The sequence below is a fragment of the Pteronotus mesoamericanus genome, unplaced genomic scaffold (genome assembly GCF_021234165.1).
Source record: "Pteronotus mesoamericanus isolate MK-2021 breed Mesoamerican mustached bat unplaced genomic scaffold, CSHL_Meso_final contig_90, whole genome shotgun sequence".
Classification (NCBI taxonomy): Eukaryota; Metazoa; Chordata; class Mammalia; order Chiroptera; family Mormoopidae; genus Pteronotus; species Pteronotus mesoamericanus.
The window spans coordinates 15,410,952-15,433,060 of NW_026555277.1; the positions used below are offsets into that span (position 1 = coordinate 15,410,952).

A 22,109-nucleotide genomic window follows, 5' to 3' on the forward strand; every position below is an offset into this window, starting at 1 on the left:
CCAGTCGTAAAAGGCCTCATATTGTATGATTCCATTTATATGACATGTAGACAGTTGGAACATCCATAGAAATAGATTATTTCTTGCCAGGGGCTTGGGGAAGCAATGGATGAAAAATGACTGTTAATGAGTATGGGATTTCTTTCTGGAATGATGAAAATATTCTAAAATTAGATAGTGGTGATGATTGCACACTCTGTGAGTATACTTATAACCACTGCATTATATTCTCCAAAAGGGTGAATTGTATGATATGTGAATTATATCTCAATAAAGATGTAATAAAAAATATAGATGTACCTTGGGTTCCATCTCTGTCAGTTGCAATTAATTAGCATTGGTCAGTTTTAACTTCCCCAAGGTTGTGCAGCCAAGGCTTGAGAACCATTGCTTTTGTACAACTTTTTAATATGATAAAATTTGTACAATGATGAAACATAATTTCTGTACAGTTTTTTAGTGACTTTATAAATCAGTGATGACATTTGTGTGATCATGAAGCAGTGAGTCCCAGATAGCTGCTCAACATTAGAGAAGCTTGTTTTGTAAATTCTTAGGACTGAAGAGGATCACATTCCAACCCCACTACCGCCCCCTGCTGGAATCAGATTTCATTGCAGGAGCAGCATGAGCTTTGGCCGTCCTTTGGTTGGTTAATTATTCCAGAATAGGACCTTAAAGCATCCTACTGGATTTTGGCCACACACTGGAGTACCCTGAGTACATTTTAAAAATACTGATGTGTGGGTCCTACCCTTAGAGATTCTGATTAGGTACTGGGTGTGGCTTCGACATTTTTTAAAAGCTCCCCAGTTGATTGTAATGTGTAGCAAGGGTTTAAAACTGTTAACTGGCTAGAATAATGTCTACTGACCCTCAGCAATATAATTACTTGAAATGTAATTAAAATAGAGCCACCTTATAAAGGACAACTGCTGGTTAAAATCAACAATAATTTTTTTAGGATATCACTCAATTCAATATTTTTTTAGAACTTCAAGTCATAAAACAAATTATTTAATGAAGGCAGTGTAGCATAGTGAAGGAAGATAATGTTACATGGCAAATGTTTGAATACCCACAATCATGAGAAATAAATATCACATTTGCAAGAGGACACACCTTCGGCACTGACAGCTGAACGCACCGACCAGACCGACCCTCGGCGGAAGGAATAATTCCTGTGGGAAGTGCTGGAGGTACAGGAGGGACTGACAGACAGTCGGCGGGATGCCAGGTTGGTGACTTCTTCTACTGGCAAAGAAAATGGGGGACGTGAGCTTTGCTTTTACCACAAAATAGGTTATCATCACAACTATAGCTCTGCTTACATTACAAGTGTATTCTGCTCTCAGAGCATAAAGCTCAAGTAATTTAGAGTGTATTTAGAAAAGGAAAACAAATTACAGAAAGAATTCCTCCCAGAGATCCCACAAAAGCAGGGCAGAGAATCGCTAATTTTAGAAGGCTTCCTAAGTCATTTTCTGATACCAACCAACAAATAGTCTGCATTTTTGAAGGGTGAAGGTAGTTAACAGACTAGCCCCATTTTTAATGATGACAAAATTGATTCACCTACTTTAGTAAACACTCTAGATTCAGCTGTTCCCTGAATCACAATCACTGCTTGGTCTTTTCTCCTATTCGTTCATTCAATAACTAAGAGGAAACCTAAAACTTTTCTCTTTCTTTGGATAGTGTCAGGAGGTGAGAGAGAGATAAAGAAAGCATATCACCTCATTTCACATAAAATTATCCATATTTATCTCAAAGCAAGTCCTTTCCCTTTCCTGTGACTCAGCCCCCAAAGAAGTCCCCTGTGGAGAGGGCACCTTCTTCTTCTGGCTCCGAGCTGGGTGTGCAGGTGGGCTCGTAGCAAGCCTCCTGGGTGATGGGGATGGCGGTGATGAGGCTGGCTTCGCGACCAAGACGTTTCTTCTCTTCCTCCTGTTGCAAGTTCTTTAGGATGTGTTCTGCCCTTTGATGGGAGCGGGACACAGCCCGGGCTGAAAAGGATTTCTGTGGAGACATGAAGGCAATTTATTTAATTGCAACTCTCCTGTAAGGTCACAAGCATGAAGAATGTTCCAATGAATTACACAAATGTGCACTCTGAGCTCAGGAAATGTTTGCACACCCATCAGCTAATTTCCTGGAGATTTACTTGTTTTTCTACCAAGGTCCCAGGTTGGTACAACTAAACTATTCTTTTCCACACAGAATAATCCTTCAAGAATTTCTGAAAAAATCCTATTTTACTCTTAAGATTTGCGGTGATATCAATGATTCACTCTTTAAACATGAACATTCAATAACTTTTAATATTCTCTTTCTAAATTTTTTTGAACTGGTTTTAAATGAAGGTCATTTATTTCATAAAGTTAAGAAAAGAGAAAGTCAGAATCATGGAAAGGAGGAGGAACAAGATCTACCTCTCATATTTAACTTTTTAAAAAATCCTCACATAAGGATACATTTATTGATTTTAGAGAGGAAGAGAGAGAGAGAGAGAGAGAGAGAAACATTGATTGGTTGCCTCCTGTACATGCCCCAACCAGGAACTGAACCCAGAACATAGGTCCGTGCTCTGATGGAGGATCGAACCTGGCGCACAGGACGACACTCCAACCAACACAAGCACACCGGCCAGGGCTCAACTAAGTTTTTAGAAAAGTAAGAATAAAAACAGCAAAGGGGCGGGGGGTGGGGGGTGTGTGTGTGTGTGTGTGTGTGTGTGTGTGTGTTTTGCCATTTACAATGGTATTTAAAAAAGAACACTAATTTGAATAAAGTGGGCACTTTTCTATTCTGTTGTGTAAGGGTAAAATGGCAGAACCTGCCTGGGAATATTTTGTGAGATGTATCAAAAATCTTTAATATTTATATACCGATTGCCCTAAATCTTACGATTTTATAATCATGAATTTCTGCAAAGAGATGGTTTTTTTCTAGTTTTGCTTTGTTTTTAAATTTTTCTCCATTATTCATGTAATGTAGAAAATGCTACTCAACAGGTAAAAAGCCTTATTTTGAAGATTCATTTTTCATAAGGCACATATACTTGGTTCTTATCTACAAATAGACTATGTTCTAAACTTAACTGTTTATGAATTATAGTACATACAGCAGTGACCTACTAGAGTACTCTAAGGCCTGAAGTCTCAAGAATGTTTGTGAGGATGATACAGGTGATTGACAAGATGAAGAACAGACTCAGGTCAAAATAAGAAAACAAGAGCTGCCAACTCAGTACTTTTTTCTTATTCATCCAGGATCAATATCATTAACTTTTGGGTAGCTTATGTATTATATTATAGGTTAAAATACTTGTTTTATAATAAATAGAAGCAAAAGTGTTGCCTTTGGCTAAGAAATCAATGCCTAATAGCTTTATAAGGTGGCTGCTGGTTTGATTATAACAAAACTGTGTTGGCTTGGAGACCTGCAAACGCTCATTCAGATGTTACTTCCTTCTGTTCTATTCACAAGGACAAAAGACCTTCTGTGGCTGGTTTTGTGTGTTGTTATTATATTCTTATGACCAAACAATGAACCAACTAACACATTCATTGTTCTTCTCTCTTACAGGCAGACCATGAAGCCTGGCGGAAAGCAAGTGCCTATTACTCACAGACTGGTCTTCATTGATGGGATCCTGGACGCTCCCGCTGCACTGAGGGACCCAGGGAGGGTCGAACATTGGGACGGATGGCATTCCAAGCACTGGCGAGGGCAGGGTGAAGTTTATACTGGGAGGCGGGATCTGTCAGTTGATAACAAAAGAATGACATGAGTAAGATGGAGTCTGAAGTGTAATTATGACAATCTTATAGAGCACAGGACGTCACAGAGCATAGGACGAACCTCCCTCGGCCTCAGTTTACTCATTAATAAAATGAAGGGTTTCAACTAAATGATCCGTATTTTTGTCAATCACCCCGTCCTCCAAAAAACATCTATCTGTGTCTACATAGCAAAATGTCTGGACAATTATATACTAAATTTTTAAGTGCTTATCTCTGGGGATGTAGTGAGATCTAGAGGTTTATAGAGATCTAGAGGTTTTCTTACTCTACATTCCTCCATACTTCAATTTTTTAACAACAATAATTCATTCACATATGAGTTAAGTTTACTTACAAGGGGGGACCCGAAAAATGAAATTTACTTATAAAAAATTGTGTATTTATTCTTACATGTTTACACTTTAGCTGCCTTCAAAATACTCTATTTGATGCAATAACACCTATCAAGATGTTTTTTTCCACTGCTCAAAACAGTTTTTGAACTCATCGATTTTGATGCTTTCTAGTGCTTTGGCATTTTTGGTTTCACCTCTTCCATGTTGGCAAAACGTTTCCCTTTGAGGACTTTTTCATCCGGGAAACAAAGTAAAAAGGTCACTTGGGGTGAGATCAGGTGAATAGGGATGGGGGTCATGCCAATTTTAGTCAAAAACTGCTGAACAATCAGCATGGTGTGAGCAGGTGCGCTTGTGAATCACCCATCATGAAACCCATCAGCAAACACAGTGAAAAGTCACTGATGCTGAATGCAGCTTCTTACAATGCCAGCGGGTGCACTGATACAGATGGGTTCCTAGAACACTCACCAAGTGGGGAAGCCTGTACAAGGGGCCCAACCTCCAGAAGATAATTCCAGTTTTGGGGGGGTTCCCCCTTGTATACAATTAGAGAAACAAAAAAAGGAGCCTCTCATGGGCCATATACTGTGGGCTTGAGGTTCAAGGATTTCAATAAGCCTTGGGTTGGTTTTACGAACCTCATTCCCATGGGGGAGGGGTCCCTCACCTTAAAAATCTGCTGTGCTCCCTCCTCCATCCGGGGCCAGACCTGATAGCGAAACCTCCAGAGTGTGTGGAACTTGAGGACGGCGTTCAGCCTCTGCGCTGTCTCTGGGTGGTGGAACTCTGACATGAGCATGTCCGACACGGCCTCGGGGACTTTCACGGCACACAGCAGGAACATGGCAGCTAGAGACAGTCAACAATTCATCAGCTACATCTCTTTTCATTTTGCTTGGGTCCTGGGGGTGGAGAGAATGGGGAATTGCTCCTGTCTCCTGAAAATGAATCCTGAGCTTATCCAGCCAGGCCACCAGCCTTGTTTCAGCCACTGGAACCCAAACATCATCCTGTGTGCCACACACAGTCTCCCAATATCAGGGGCACGGGCAGTGACAGCATGACATTTCAGTAGAATAACTCATTCTATGCAAAGTTTCCTTTGGCTCCCAGTGAAAAGTGAACGCCAGAGGAAGTGAATGAAAAGAAGGAAATTGCATTTTGAAATAGCCTTTTTAGGAAATGGCTAGAGTCATCTCATAATCTCATAATAACTCTGGGACGATAGATAAAAATGTCAGTTAAAAATTGTCTCAGTTACATCAATTGTGTTAAAAATAAAATCCACCTTATAGACTTTATTAGAAACTTCTGCCCCTCCTAGAGATAGGAGAGACTGAGAAGCTGACAGAAATTCCATAAATCGTATTACTATTACTGTTTTTTTTTTTAATTTCCAGAAAATACAAATGTCAGTAAGAGGAAGGTTAGGTGCCATAAGTTATAAGGATAATGAATAGTGAGATACATAAATACACCCTACTGTACAGATGAAGGAGTCAGTGGCAACTATAAAAACATAATTTAAAATCCCTCTTGTTTTTTCTCCACAGTCTCAAAACATCATTTAAATTATCTCAGCTTTTGTGTTGCGAGCTTCCAGAATCTGTTCGAGCATTTCTTTTTCTGGACTGGGTCAGAGTTGGATCAGGTCAGACTTAAAAACCAGACTGGGTCCAGACCAGCTTAATCTGGACTGGGGCCAGTGCAAGGCCTCAGGTGAACCAAATTTTGTTTTAAGGCTGAACAAGTAGGTGGACCATATCAAACATAATCCTGAAGTACAGTGAAGAACTTTCAATCATCCTACATAAGCTTATCCATTTATGAGGTACTCAAAAGAAAAAGTAGTATCAGCGAGAAAAAAATTTTTCCTCCTCTCCAGTTATTGGTGACTGGGCTGAGACCCGCAGGGACACCCACTGACTCTGGAGCCTAGACAGTACCCTGAGAAGACTGGCAGAAGTTGGCAAAAGATATGAGTGTTCACCAACATCAGCTCTCCTAGATCTCTGTCTGTGGTGCTGGCTGAGAGGAAGGTTTAATTTCACATTGTCCCTTCCTGTACAAATTCAGATTGGCAGGAAAACACATTGGTTATTGATCCTTTCTCTCCCAGGGCAGCTACTGGCTCCTTCCTTCCTGTTTGTCTTGTTTTGTGTTCTGAAAACTTGGCTCGTCAACCATCAGGTTGCGGGCCCCCAAAATACGGCCAGGCAGAAATGTGAGTTCTGCTCCTTTGGAGGCTAGGGTTCTACTGTGGTCAGCTTGAGGGGGGATTGTTTAAGTTTGTCTTTCTTTTGGGTAGCTCTGGATCTTGGGAGGAGGGTAGTATCTTTTGCATCCTCTTTGGGCCCCCTCTTGTGTCTGTGGGGTAGTTCGATACTGCCAGAAATACGTTCTCTTTGTCCTCTCTGAAGCCTGACAAGACCTAAGTGTGAAAGGATTTAAAAATATTTTTAAAGTAACTCTACCTTCAGAAGTTGGCCAAATTGGAAGCTGATATTCAGAGCCTGATAAAATAATTTTTAAGGCCCTCTCCGCTAAGCTAAAATGAAACTATGTCCTGGGGTGGGGGGTGGGGGGGCAGGAGACAGGAGGCAGGAAACACTGTGGAAGGATTTACTAAAACTTTCCAAAGAAACACAGCTCTAAACCTAGAATATAGGAATCTTTTCATTTCCATCTTAGTTGAAGATCTTCCTGATATAAAGAAGCCAACTGAAGATAATGAAGTTGGATAGATGAGTCAAAATCTTGATATTCAAGTTGCAACCTGATTCTTAAAGGAATTAAAAACAACTGCACTTGTCTTAAAAATGGAACCTTTACAAGAACAGAAGTGTGGATCCAGAAACAATTCAAAGCCCACGTGTCCTTTACCAATCCCCAAACCTCCATCATTCACCTAAAAATGTTTGCAGGTATTGTAAAAAAAATCTTGATTTAGGAAACAAAAGCCCTTCTTGAAGAAATTTACATTCTTTCTCTGCCTTTGAGATGTAAATGTTCCAGCTGGTCTTCTCTAGGAATCCAGGGCCAATATAAATTCTAGGAGTTTATTCTTATCAGCAAGAAGGAAGTCATTAAAAATATGTGAATAAAAAAGTCTTAAAAGTCTTTTCCACAAACATTAGTAAAAGCTTTAGCCATTTGAGCAGTTAGCTTATAATATGTGTTTAGAAACGCAATTTGGGTCCAACTGTTCTTTTATAAACTAGTGAGTGTTTCACGATCATACCTATCTCATTGGTAAAATTTTAAAATGAAAACTGTAAGATCTCTGTGTCTTTCTGTATGTTATATATGTCTACATATGAATGTTATATATATGTTGTGTTTTTCTACCTTCGAATGGTATTGCCAAAATTAATTTGTAAAAATCTCAATTTAATTAGCTTAAAAACATGCATTTATATAAATCAAATGTTACTTGGAAAGGTAGAAACTAACCCAAATGTTTTTCTATTTCACGTGATCTAGGTTAATCTTTGGTAAATAAAAGCTAGTTTTGAGGCAGCATAGGGTCTTGGGCTAGGAATGAAATATACCGGGTTAGCCAGGAAGCCAAGTTAAGACTAGGTGGTCAGAAGGAACTAGGAATAAACTGACGGCAAAAAAGTTACTAACTCTGCACTTTTTACTAAAAAATGCAGAGGTAGCTGATTTTAGCTCCCATCTAATATCCTGCTTAAATTACTGACCCGCATGTGCAGTTGCTCAAGGTTTGACCACCCTACAACTTGACTTTCCTAGGGTGGTGGCAATGCTCAGTCAACCTCCTTGCCCTCACACCACAGTGGGAACAGAATTACCAGGGAAGACAGCTGGGAAATGAAGTCATCTAACTCTGAACCGGTCAATTCTGAAGCCTGCCTCTCCAAAAAGCTCGCCTTTTCACGCAAGCCTGCTTTGCCCCCTGTTTATAAAAGGAGCCAAGCAGAGCCAGCACACGAGCCGGTTTGAGGACCTTCCTGTCCTCTGAGTTGCCTCCCTGTGATTGATCATAAGCTTAATAAAATATGTCTTTTTGTCATCTACAGACAATTATTATTTTACCCTCATACTTTTGCAAAGGGGCTTCATCTTCAGAGATTCATGGGAAGGACTCCAACAAGTCCTCTATAACAGCGGTCCCCAACCTTTTGGCACCAGGGACTGGTTTCATGGAAGACAATTTTTCCACAGACAGGGCGGGGGAGGATGATTTCAGGGTGATTCAAGCACATCACGTTCAAGGTCACCTCCTGCTGCACGGCCTGTCCTTAACAGGCCCAGACCGGTACCAGTCCACATGGCAGGCTGGGGACCTCTGCTCCAGAACATAGGCTTCTGATAACTTTCATATCGTAAAAGTGAACTGGGTATAATTTCCAGAACAAATGAAAACTGAATTCAAGCAGAGTAAGTATTATTACTATGGGATTGACTAAACTAGTGAGGATGATTATATTTTTTATAACTTTTTCTTGAAAACATTGCTGGTTTCTTACTGTTTTATTTTTCCAATTTTATGAAAACTTCTCTTTTCCCTTAAGCTATCTAGGACTTACAGTAATTTTTAAAAGTATACCTCTGTAAACAGAGTTGAAACATTTTCTTTTATCTCTACCTGACCCCTCCAGAATTCAGAAATTTATTGAGTATCCTTATTTTCATGGCAATATAGTTATTTGCAGAAATTCAATAAAAACAGTTCTCTTTGTAACAGGACACAATTGGAAACATTGGTTATATTATCAAGGCTTTGACTGAGATGTCGTATTTGAGAATATGCATGGAATTAGATATGACCAGTTTTAAGAAACCAAGGTTTACTTTGGAGCCAATAAAAGCCTCTTGGAAAAAAGTAGCCTGGTCCCTGGTGTACACGGTCCTCTGCAGCCTTACCAGGTAAGGGAGGTCATGTCCTCAGAGGCCCAGGAAACTCAAGATACCACTAGGACTTTAAGAAGAAACGAATTTACCTAAATACAGGGTGGGGCAGAACGTAGGTTTGCAGTTGTTTGTATGGAAAAATAATATAATAACTAAAAAATAATAATACAATAATAAACTCTGTGTTTTGCAGGCTCACAACTATAAACAAACTTTGGCCCCCCCCCCCCCCCCGTCTATAGTTTCTATGGGTGAGTTTGTGACTTGGCTTCTTGGTCTGGAGAGCCTTTTAAAAAGTGCAATCTAATATTTCTAATGAAAAGTGCCAGCAAAGCCAATTTAAAAAGAGGCCAATCACTTGCTGCACTTACATAAATGATCAAGCCAACTTGAGCAAGACTAGATTCATTTTGCAAACAAATCTGTCTTACTGTGATTGTCTCTGAAAGAAATAAAGGTGATTGTTGATGGAAAAAAATTATATTTCAGTAGAAAATTATAATATAATATTGTAGGTATCAGATTCTAGTCCTATTCATTTTCTTTTAGGTTTTATATATCTGTACACCAAACTGGATCCCGAAATTCCTTCTAGTTTCCTCAAATGCCTGGCCAGGACTCTCCTAACTAACATTTCCATTTTTTCCTCACCCTTCTGATTTAGAATGACTAAGAACAAAGGCTGCCCTTGAACCTGTTTAAAGGGAACCACATTAGGGCCTCCTCACTACCCAGAGAGCAGCCAAACTTCAGGGACTTGAACGTGGCCTCACGTACTCTCATTTAAAAGAGCTCCTCCAAACTAAAGTTCCCAAGGAGGTTCCTCCCCAGAAGCGGACGCCCTCTTGTGGCAACAACTCTCCCAAGATCACAGATCAAGATCATCCTTTGGAATGAATGTGTAACCTTTATTTCTTTTGCCTTTCCAACACTTGATTTTTCTCTGTTAACATCCCTTAATTCTAGCAACTATTGCTGAAACTACTGGTAAGGCCATTGCTCTGTGACGAAAGTCCCTAAAGTTTCTTGCTAGGGTGGTTTTAGAATTACTTCAAATTAGGTAATAGAATTGCTTAAGATTACTTATGGTCTGAACAAGAAGGAGCCTGTGCCACAGCAAATGCTTCCTGTTGTACCTGGATCAGCACCTCCGGTATTGTAGCAAACCCAGGGAATTAACAATCAAGCCAGCAGGCCAGTGCCTTTCAGGTACATTCTTTGATTTGATACCAACTGGTTCGGTCCAAGGGGGCCCTGGCTAAGGAGTATCCTTCAGTCCCTGGGCACTAGCCTCCTGATGGCTATCACGGCAGTCTCCCTGGTGTGCCGGGTTCTCTCGGAGGGCTTGCGTGCGTGCTCCCAGCCATCAGCAGTCCCTGAGATGGGCTCACTGTGCTCAGAGAACCAGCAACGAGATGAGCAGTGAGAGCAACAGCAGGAACAATGCTGCCGCCGATCTAACATAACCTCCGAGTTTCACAATGAGACAAGAGCAACTGAACTCTAATGGTGACTTTCAGTCACCAAAAATAGCAAATTTTTGACCAATCTCTCATGTATGAGGAGATGGTAAAAAGGAAGAAATAGTTCAAATAGTTAAACAAGGGGACCATTAGACTGATGTGGCTCCAATGTCGTGGTTGGCTATGTACGCGAACTAAAATCTATGCCTGGAAACGCCTCAAGGTTATAAATCAGTACTCAGTACAACCAACCACAACCAACCAACTAGACTTTAAGCTGGAGGCAATCAGTAATCATCTTACTTTGTTTCTGCCCTTTCTCTATAAAAACCTTTCCCTGAGCTCCTGTTAGAGAGCTTCTCATCACTTCTGGTTTGGCGCTGCCCAATATAAATGGATTTTTGCTCAAATAAACTCTTAAAATTAAAAAAGAAAGGTTTCCTAGATATAAATGAAGACTGCAGATCACTAGTGGTGTTGTCCTATTTGTGTGAAGAAGGAAACGTAATATACATATACATAGTTCATACATGTACATGCCTACTGTGCCCTAGAAGACTCTTGAGAAACTTCGAAAGTTTTCCCTCGGGGGAAGGGGACTGGGAGTCATGGGGAAGAGAAAGAGTGATGCTGTTAGCTTCACCCACTTTTGTATTACTTGAATTTTCACTGTGTATATTTTGCAATTAAAATAAGTACATAAAACTAAAAAAATGTGTTCAGAAAGCAGGAAAAAAAGGGAAGAACGCACATTTTGCATCTACCATTTACTAGCAATGCGTCTTTGGACATGTCACTTACATTTTGACAAATTTGTTTTGATATTATAATTTGGATACAGGACATTGCTGGCAGGAGATTTAAAAAAAGTGAATGATGGTGGTTCATGGTAAATCTGGGATATCAAGCAAAAAGAAGAATGTTATCTTTTGTGAAATAGAGTAAAAATACAGGTGCTGGGGAAAGCCATTCCCTAGGATTTGCTAGCGCCCTGGGAGAGCCCGTGCTCCCGTGCAAACCGCGCAGCGGGATGAAGAGCACACACAGGCCCCGGGCCTGCCTCCCTCTAGTGCACGGCTCTGTCCGGAGTTCTGGCAACTGCTGTCCATCTGGCCTCGCAGTGAAAACGGAATGAATGTATCTCTCTCACTTAAACCCCGGGCTCCGTGGCAGCAGGCCCAGGGTCGCAGGCGGTCTTTCCTGACCTGCCGCCCCCGCCATGTGCTCGTCCATGCTGAGCAGCAGCTCCCAGGCGGCTGGCTGGATGTCTCCGTACATCTCCTCCGTCAGAATCGGTGCCGCCTTGATTAGCAGAGATAAGGGAGCAGGCGACAGGCTCATTACCTGGGGAAAGACGGAAATCATGACTTCAAATTTTTGAAGGCACTGATTGTTCTACTTCCCTTGGAACCTAAGGGCCATTTCTCTTTTGGTTTTCCTTCAATGATCTTAAAGTGCTTTCTAAAATGGAGCATGTTGATTGGCGTGGTATATAATAAGCTTTATATCTTATTAGTTGGTGCATAATTAGAAAAAAAAATCACACTAATTTTATGATGCTTTCACCATAAAAACTGGTTTTGCAAACACGCAAGGGATAAGTTGTAGAATGAAAACAACTCTATGAGAAAAAAAGCCTCTAGCCAACATATCTGCGCTAAAAGTCCTGAGGGACTTTCAAAGCATCCTATTTCCCGTCTTATTAGGAGCTGATTTCCACTGAAAACTCTAAGCGGCTTCTAATTTTCAAAGGAGTTCTGTTCAGAAAGTTAGTTTTCTAAACCAGTGTGAAATTGGATGGCATTTTCCCTTTGAAATACTATTATCCCTTGTGGTTATCACCCCAGATTAGCCTACAAAATCCTGTTTAATCCAGCAAGTCTAGGTCTTTAACCATCATTTTCAACACTTTCCAGAAAAATCATAAAAACTTCCCCCCCCTCCTCCCAGGATACGTGTATTATAATTTAGAGCTTAGGTTGTAATAACAATATGGCAAAGTGTCAAGTATAAGTAAGTAGGTAAGTGTACCGTTTTATTTAATCCATGCAATAATCCTCTGAGATGGGTCTCCTGTTATAATCCCCATCCTCGCGGGGATTATAACTAAGACTGAAATTATGTAACTTGCACAAGGACCAGTGCCAGAGTGGCAGACATGGGATTCGAGCCCTGACTGCGTCATTTCGAGACCTATGAGCGCCACTGCCACTCACTGGCGGGAGATTAGCTCCATGGGTGTAAGGAGGGAGGGAGAAGGCACGGGGACAGCCGCACTCCCCAAACCCTGTCTCAGTGGAAGCTGGCTGTCTAGTAAGGAGGGATATTTTCCTTGCACACTTGGTGTCACCCTTGCTCACCAATTAAAGGGACCATTCTGCAACACTGTGCCACTTGGCACTGTAAGTCCCAAACATTAGCAAACGATCTGGAGGCCCCTCCCTGTTATGGCTCCATGAATGTTTCTGCTCCGGGTGTCCATACCTGCAGTCTGATGTATTTCAGCATTCCGGAGTCCTTTTTCCCTTCCAGGTTGGCATCTGAAACCCTCTTCTTCAGAGAAGGTGTCCTCAGGCATGACTTATCTGAGCACTGACAAATACAGGAGATACGCCATGAAGAGCGCTGTGCTCCCTCCAAACCCAGAGCGCTGTTCCCCCCAAGTGTCCAAACAACCTTCTCCATGTCATGGGAAAGATGATTCAGGCCTTTTGGTGGCTCCACACTCTTTGAAAACGAAAGCAGTTAATTTCATAATGAAAAGGAAGCTTAGAGATATGTAACTTGACCAAGCTGCAAAGCTGGTTATTACCAGAATAAGAAAAGAATAAGGACCTCCTGCCTTCCATTTTAGGGCTAATTTTGCTTTAGCAAGCAGTTAAAACACAAATCTTTTAAAAGATTCATTCAGTTAAAACCCACTGTACTGAATAGTCCTTTTGCAGTGCTGGATGTCAGGTATCAATCATTTGGTCACGCAAGAGTGAAAATATTTCAGGGAGGAGCGTTAGAAAGTAAAGATAAAAGATTCACTGAGGCAGTATGAGTTCATTGCATCTATCACCTAGCCCTGAGTTGCACAGATAAGTTGGCTTCTTTAAAAAAGCATCCTTATCCATAGGAGGCAACAGTTCTTTCACACTGGTCCCTTGACCAGGGTCCCAGAATGGGTCCGAGTCGTCTGTTGTAAGCATGCAGGAGACAATGTCTTCCTGACCCCCTAAACGCCACGGAGTGGAGGGGACAGAGCAGCTGGGAGGATGAGAGGTCCTAATGTGTCAGGCCCTTGTTTATTTACCCCCAGTCCAGATCCCTCCTATTTCTGCACTGCAGGCAGGCTGTGCTAAGAGGGATCCACTCCTTTGCATGAATAAATGCCCGTTTGTTTTTCCAGGGCCATGTCAATGAAACACTTTCTCCCTCTAAGCCAAAGGGGGAAAAAAAAACCCTGAAATCCTTAAGAATTTGGAACAGTGCTTCACAGTGTTCTAGATGCAGATATTTTCAAAGAAAAGGCAAATGTAAAAGTATATGCATGTTCCAAGAAAGTCTTTTAAAACTCTGACGAAAAGACCCAAGACAACACATCTATTATGTGACTGGTATGGAATGAACTTTTTAAATGAATCTACTTGGAAATGAATCTGAGATTTTGCTGTGTTTTCTAAAGGTAAAAACTTGGAAACACATATATGGGGAGAGAAAACCTGCATTTTTTTTCTGCAAATGAAAAACAATATACAGCACAAAACACCATGCCTATTTTTTAAAATTTGAAAACTGTTCCAAAATTATATGGAACAATCATTTTCAATATAAACTAAGGGTACAGCTGACTTCCTTTTTAAGAAGTTATTTTAGAAATGGCATCTCTCTTTTATTTTATTTATAAAATAATACATGCAAATTGTAGACTATCTGGAAAACTCAGAAAAACTATGAAGAAGAAAATAAAAATGCCTAAGATCCCCAACCCAGTGACAGCTGTTATTTGTTTCCTTTCAGCCTTTTCTCCCTCGTGCATCTTAACACAACTATGAAGAGGTTATGTATGTGGCACAAAGTTTGAAACAATTCAATTCATGATGATCTTATAACCAATATTTTCCAGGCCATTACAATTATTTTAATTAATTAACTTAATTAGTTTAATTATTTTAAAATGGGTTTTTTGAATTTTGTGAATATTTCATCCTTTTCTCCTTTAGCTGGATATTTTGTCTTCTTAGGGTTACTTATACAAGATACTCTTTGATTAGCTGACAGGAATTTTAAACAGACACAATACTCAGCTTAGAAGAAAAAGAATGAATGTTTATGTTTGCTTCTGAGACTCTGGGAAATATAGGGTTCTGTTTAAATCTTGCCTACTGGGAACAGAAAGTGTAAGTCAAGCTTTTCAGATATCAAATATATAATATTCTGTAACTCTCTCTTAAGAGGCATGGTGTGTTCTGGTGGCCTCATGATAGTTGAAATGCTCCTTTTAGTGGAAAGGGAAGTAGGTTGGAAGTGCTTTGACTCTAAGGTCACAGCTAGTCACTCCTCCTGCATGACCGGTTCATGCTTGAAGGATAGACATGATGGGTTCATGTGTGATGGACACCTGGATACATCGTGTGAAGGTCCTACAGTCCCTCTACTGGTGTGACCGCTAACTCAGACTAACAAGGCTATTATTCAGTAACTTGGTGTAAAACTTGGTTAGAAAAGAACCAGGATCTGGATGGAATGAAAGGCTGGTTTTGAAGGTATCTGTTGGTTATTAATGTTTCTTGGAAGGAGTAGAAATTTCACTGAACTACAAGGTACACATGGGGGTTGGAACTACAGACCAAGTAGGGAAATATAAAGAAACCCAAGACTAGTAACTCAAGACCAAATGCTACAACTTATTACTAACAGAGGATACCACTTACTGCTGAGTCGGTCTACCAGAGGAAGCCCTGTCCATGGGGGGCAGCCCTGAGAGTTGCTAGGGATAGCGGGGAAGGCTTGCCATGGGATTGTGTAGGAAACGAACTGCTGTCCATCTCTTCTCTACAGATGCCATAGACATAGCTGTCATATGTGACTCCCCGTATTCTCTCTTCATCGTGACTACGCTTGATTAAATTTACAATGCAAAACCAAGCCTTTGAGTGGTCAGCGATTTATCACTTGAGATGTTTGGATCAAAAAGAGAAGAACAGGGCCCACCAAATTCCTATCCTAGGGGACTAAGGGACTGTGCATCTGACTCATGTTGCGATGGTTGCTGGGGCTGAGAAGTGATGACTGGGATTTCAGTTTCAGTACGAGATGAAAAAAGGAGAAGGAGCTGGTTAGGGGACAGAGACGAGTGGGCAGGTGGAGATGATGCAGAAAGAAGCAGAGATGAGAGGCCGTGTCCCTTCTGGGATGCACCGCAGCTCTGGTTCTCATTCCTTTGAGGCCTGGCTGTGGTTTCCACCTGTCCCTGGGGCCATGAGATTCTGCTACATCTTTTGAAGAAACTTTCTAATTACTTGAATATATTTCAAAGGGTTTCTGTTCCCTACAACAAAAGATTATTAATTAGGAGGGCATGAAAATTATTTTAAATAAAAATTGTTATTTACCTATTTAGTAATTCAAGACTATTGAGTTAACCATATGCCAGGAACTGAACTGACTTCTGGAGATACACTGAGGAGCGAAGCCCCTGCCACGCTTGCCCTCGGGGGGAGTGTGTGTACTAGGAGAGACTGGAAACAGATATTACCCCTTCTCCTTTTAGGCCAAAAGTAAAAAATAAAAAATGTTTATTTTCTCATTTTTTTTCCATCAGCAAGCACTAATGGAACATTTACTGTATTTTGCCATGTATAATGTGCACTTTTTTGACCAAATTTTTGAAGGAAAAATAAGGATGTGTATTATACAAGGGTAGTACTAATTCTGTATCTATTTAAATGTTTTTAATTCTTTTATTTATGCTTATGCATTAAAAGTGTAACTCTAAAAAGCAATAATGATATCTGTATGCAAAATAATGCCCCAAAGTATGATAATCGGTTTTGTTTCTAAATATAAATAAATAAAAATTGAATTAAAAAATTAAAATGTTAATATCAATATTACATTAAATTAAAGTTAAAGTTAAAATAATTTTTTCCCTGAGAGTTTGGGCCAAAAACATAGTGTGCTTTATACCCGGCAAAACACAGTACTCTATTTAGAACATAGCATTAGACAAATACAGATATGTAGTAAAAATCAAAGAATTCTTTGGTGAACCTAATATATGTACAGTGATAGTCTGCAAAACCCTTCAAGTGTGGATGGGCACTAAAATAGATTAACAGAGTGTAAGTGAGCCTCCCTGCACTGAAATGCCGAAGAACGGACTAATCAAAGTGAGAGGAGTTAACAGAATGTACCAGCTGCCACATAGATATTCCACCATAAAACCAATTAAAAAGAAGACAGGAACAAAAATACCCATTTCTCTTAAGACTTGATTTTCTTCAGAACCACTGCTTTTGTTCTGGATTGACTGCCCACTCTGTTTTCATGTGGGCTCTGGGACGGCAGGCATTGTTTGTTTCTGTGACAGACTCAAAACAGACCAACGGAAATATCACGAGAGGGAAGAAACAGAGCTTGAACAGGGGGCTGGCATTTTGGAAATAAAATAGTTGTCACAGAAGACTCAATGCATCTTTTCAGGTCTCCACCTGTGGGACTAATTTAAACAAGATTAGCAGACAATCCCTTCTGCTTTATTTTCTCTTTTTCCTTTCAGAAATGCAAGCAGTGCAGGAGGTTTCTGATGCTTCAGCCCAGTGTCCTGGTTGGCTCAGAGGTGGAAGCTACTCATGAAACACCCAGAACTATATAACCGACTCGTTAGCTATCACACAGGATACAAAATGTGTAAGGCTGCCTCAGTTCTCAAGAAGTTTATAAGGTAGAGGAGAAACAGGGATATCCACAGTCCCATTCTGCAGACAGGGTGATTTTAAAACCTCTTAGTGCTTGCCGCTAACCCGCAGGATAAAGAGCAACGTGACTTCCAACAGTCTTGACAGCACTGTGAGGTCTGGTGTCTGTTTGCCTGTGCAGCCTCATCATGTGCCAAGGCCCTCTGTGTTCCCGCCAAGGTTCTTCGTACTCATTTCTTCTCTGTGGTTGGAAAATTCTGTATCCAGTTAGTATCTGTGCATCCGCAGTCAAAGCTCATCTGTCACTTTATTGGAGAGGCTGTCTTAGTTCACCTGACAAGTTCAAAATCTTGTTCATAAGCTTTCTCAGTACAGTATGTCTCTCCTTCATTATGCTTTTTGTTGTTGCAATTCTACATCAGTTTAGAAGATTTTTTTGATTAATGTCTATCTCTCTAACTTAACTAGATTGTGTGCATCGTATGAGAACATGGACTATATCTCTTTTGTTCATTAATATACCCAACACATAGTATGAACTTGGCATGGTCCACCAGTTCTTTAAAAATTTGTTTAACAGGCAGACGGATGGATGAATTGATGAATGATTAACTGAGTTAAGAATCACAAAAGCACAAGTAAATGCCTGTATCATTTAAAGGAAGAAGGAGGGAAGAAAAATAACATTACTTGTCCACCTGCAGTGTGCTCTGTGGTTAATATCAGGGAGATCAGAAAAGGTTTTAAGGAGGAGGTAGCATTCAAGTTGGATCTTGAAGGATGTTTGGATTTGGTCATGTGCAAACTTACAGGTGAAGGTACCATTGGAGCAGATATGGCAGAAAGAAATCTCAAGGTGTTTGTGGTGAACAGTGAACATTAATTATATTTTTAAAACTTCCAACATAGATCATTTTCTACTAAAGCTATGGGAGTTTTATATGAAGAACTTACCTAAATGAAAATAGCTTTTCTTTGAATGTAGTGTTATTTATGTTTGACATACAGGTGTGTGTGTGGGAGGGGGGTGTGTGTATGCCTATACACATGCATACACACAAACATGCATATGTATATATTTTCCTTTTTATATCACCATTTAGCAGTTCATGCAGTGTATTTGTTACCTACATTTATCTATTCCCTGCCTGCTTTCCCTTCAGAATTTGTTTAGTTTGAATGTCATGAGATGCAATAAAGTCTAGCTAAAAAAGCCCTGACTTTGATATTCCATATTTCTAAATTAAAGTCTAAATGAATACATTATACATGTGAACTGTGGACAATCCCATCTTTCTGAGCCTCAACTTTTTTCATCTGCAAAACTGGGAGAACAATATTTCTTGTACAAGGTTTGTACAAATCCAAAAGCACTTTGTTAATGACATACACCTGCCTTATAACCTCACACAGATGCTTCAAAAAAACACTAAAAGATCATATCCCAGAAGATTAATTAGCATCCTTAATTGAGATGCAAGAGATACTTATATTTTTCATTATCCAAAATTTCTTCAATGAACCTCTGTTGCTTTCATAATAAAAAAGTTGTAATTAAAAAAAATCCCTTTGCAAGTGCTAAAACATTAAAAATTGCTACACGACTCAACTGTGAAGTTTTTGTTTTGGCTCATGTTCTCTAGTTGTTTGATCTGTATGTTATTGTCATCTCCCCAACCCGCCAAACCTGGCTTGCAAAAGGTCCTCTGCTCCCACTTATTTATTTTTTATGTCTCCCAGAATATCTGGCCTAATACTGTGCCAACCACAGGTGCACAATGAATGCCCATTGAAATGAATCGGTATTATATAAAAATTGCTGCAAAGCAACTTGGGAGAAGCAGCTGCAGGGGCAGCCAGCAGCACCCGGTCGGGCATCTTGGCCACCAGGCCTGTTCAGGGGGAGGTGGATACTCCAGGGCTTCCCTGGCAGGAAGAGGGTGGCCCTTGCTGGCTACTGACCTCTTCTGCTAGGTCAGCTGTCGGGAAAGCACAGCTGAGTGCTTAGAAAATGCAACAGTTCCTTGGAGGAGTTTCTAGGTCTGATTTGACCTAAATTATTTTGTTATTTATTTATCTGTGACTACTTGGGTCATTTATTACTTATTTCTTAATACATAATTGTACCAGCTTCCTGTTGTTGCTGTAACAAATGACTACAGCTTTCACGTCTTAAAACAACACAAGTTTACTATTTCTACAGTTCTGAAGGTCAGAAGTCTACAGTGGATTGGCAGGGCTGTGTTCCTTCTGGAGGTTTTGGGGAATCATCCATTTCTTTATCTTTTGCAGCTTCTAGAGGCCGCCAGCATGTCTTGGTTCATGGCCCTGCCTTCTCTGACCTCTGTGTCTCTTGTCACATCTCATTCTCTGCCTCCCTGCCTCCTTCTTTCACTTACAAGGACCCTCATGACTGCATTGGGCCACCTGGATCATTCAGGATACTCTTTCCATAATAAGATTCTTTATTCACGTAGTCAAAATTTCTTTTGTCACATGAAGTTACATAGTGACAGGTTCCAGAAAGTAAAATGCAGACATCTTGATGGAACCAGTCTGCCTACCACAATAAGCTACTCATCGCCACCACCCCGTGAGTTCGTATTTATTCATGGATATAAGACAAAACCTGGGAAAAGATTCCATATTTGTTTACAGACACGAAGACGAAGCGTTTGTCTTTCTTGCGCTCAGCTTCTCCCTTTGCTCAGAATTACAGGGACCTGGAGCTTGTGATACAACTGCAGTGGCCTGAAGTTTTTATTTCCAGATAAAATATTATTAGGACATCATTCTCCCCCAAACTGGCATATTGGCGACTGACCATTCACTCACCTCTTTCTGTTTCTTGCCCCGGAGAGCCACGCTGCTGATGTTGTTGCTCTCCCGAAGGGAGTCCACGGTGTCTCCATAGAGCAGCTTGATGGCCCGGACCAGGCGGGCACAGGAGCGGCTGTGGTGCAGGTAGCAGTGGGGGTGGCAGTAGTCAATGTGGGTGCAGATAAAGCTTTGCTGGTTGCACAGCAAGATCATGACCTGGAACACAGACATCACTGAAACTCAACCAAGCAACCAGAGTGCAGACTATGAACCTACATGTGAGTGGAAGGTGGAAAGTCGAAGTTCAATCTTCCTTGATGGGTCCTGAAACCGCAATGATTCCATAAAATTCCCACAAGAGAACAGAGTTGCAAGCCTTTCTGAACTTGGCTTCTTCTGCTCCTTCATTTCACATTTGTTAGAAAGATCTTTTTGAAACAATAAACATTTAAGTGATATTCAAAAACTTGAAATGATTATTATGGAGTATATGGTTTCCACTTATTTTCAAATGAAGCTTCTGAACTTAAAGCATACTATTTTTTTTTTTCAGCTCTTATATTATGGAAGAAGCCAGATAGAAGAGCATAAAGTGATGAGAAGTTTTGTCCCAAAGGACTGGCTGGCCTTTGACAGCTGTCGTATGGTCTTTAAGGCCAGCCCTACTCGCATGGACCTTGAAAACATTTTTTTTGTATTTTCCACCCTGACCTATAACCGTCAACTGGGCCTTGAACTCCACTATAGAGTTTTATTTCCCCTCTCCAACAGATAATATTTCGCTTTGTCTTTTGGGCCATTCCAGCTCCTCACTGGTGGCTTGGTATGGTTCAAATCCTCACATCTCCTGGACTTTCCAATTCACACTCCTGAAAAGAACGCAGTTCATTTAAAGATACAGTTGTGTTAAGGTAAGAAATGAAAGCCTATGCGTTTGTTACTTCTTCAGTTGCCTTCCTAAAAAGGCAGGAGCATTTCTAGAGCCACGAGGTTAGTCAGATATGTCTAAAGTAATCCTCAGAACATTTCCACCCTTCCTGAAATTAGTTCCCACCCAACATCTTGCCTGGGAGAAATGTGGGCCATATTGGAATGGAGAACACAGAGTAAGTCTACATGGGGAAGGCAAATCCATCCTGCTAGGCAGGGCTGCCACACGGTTCCTTAGGACTGAGAGGCTTTGCTTATTCTGAAGCAAAGAAAAACAGCAGTAGCAACCAACTCCATACCCCTGTCAAATATAGTTATCAATACCTCATACTCATCAAAGTTTTTTTAAAAACATGTAAGTGTTGTCTGAGCAGAATCTCTCAAGATTCCCTAGGTAGCCCGGATGTACCTACTGATAGTGGTGTGAAGCAGAGCACCTGTAAGAACCGTAAGGTTTCCCTTGTTATTCTCAAATCTGGCTATTTAAGAGAAACACCAAGGAAGCTTAACAATAACAATAACAACAAAAACAAGTAAACAAACGTAAAAAGGAACATATTACTGACTTTAGTTATTTAGGAGATTCCAATTTAGTAGATCTGCGGTGGAGGTGGAAGGGACCTGGAAATGAAGAATTTTAAAGTTCTGTCCATGGATGTCCCTTGGGTGACTGGTTTTTCTTCTAGGCATTTGCTGAGCATAAGGCCAAGCAGAAACCAGCTGACAAAGCACAGTGAGATTTTGGTAAATTCACCGCGATGGGTAAACAAAATGAGAGTTTCTGACCCATTGAGAATGAGCGGCCCTGGGACACACCTAAAACCCTCACTGAGAACCTCACGAGGTTTCATACTAAGAGGCGTGTGTGTGGAGGGGGCGAGGAGGGGTAGAAATAGTACAAGTCAAGTCAGCTTAGCTCCTTATTGGACTGAGGTGATATTCTTTGCTGTCTGCCAGACGATACGATGA

At 40.6% G+C, this 22,109-nt stretch overlaps 1 protein-coding gene across 1 annotated transcript in view; it reads right to left on the reverse strand.

Annotated features, from left to right (window-relative positions):
• The window catches only part of UNC80 (unc-80 homolog, NALCN channel complex subunit), a 180,644-nt gene that overhangs the window by 60,416 nt on the left and 98,119 nt on the right, over window positions 1-22,109 (reverse strand). The window contains exons 29-35 of the mRNA XM_054585709.1: window positions 20,226-20,426; window positions 12,970-13,077; window positions 11,691-11,829; window positions 4,812-4,993; window positions 3,632-3,763; window positions 1,833-2,019; window positions 1,123-1,251 (exon numbers count right to left, since the gene is read on the reverse strand). Of these exons, the coding sequence (XP_054441684.1) occupies window positions 1,123-1,251; window positions 1,833-2,019; window positions 3,632-3,763; window positions 4,812-4,993; window positions 11,691-11,829; window positions 12,970-13,077; window positions 20,226-20,426 (1,078 nt within the window). The remainder of the gene's footprint in view (window positions 1-1,122; window positions 1,252-1,832; window positions 2,020-3,631; window positions 3,764-4,811; window positions 4,994-11,690; window positions 11,830-12,969; window positions 13,078-20,225; window positions 20,427-22,109) is intronic.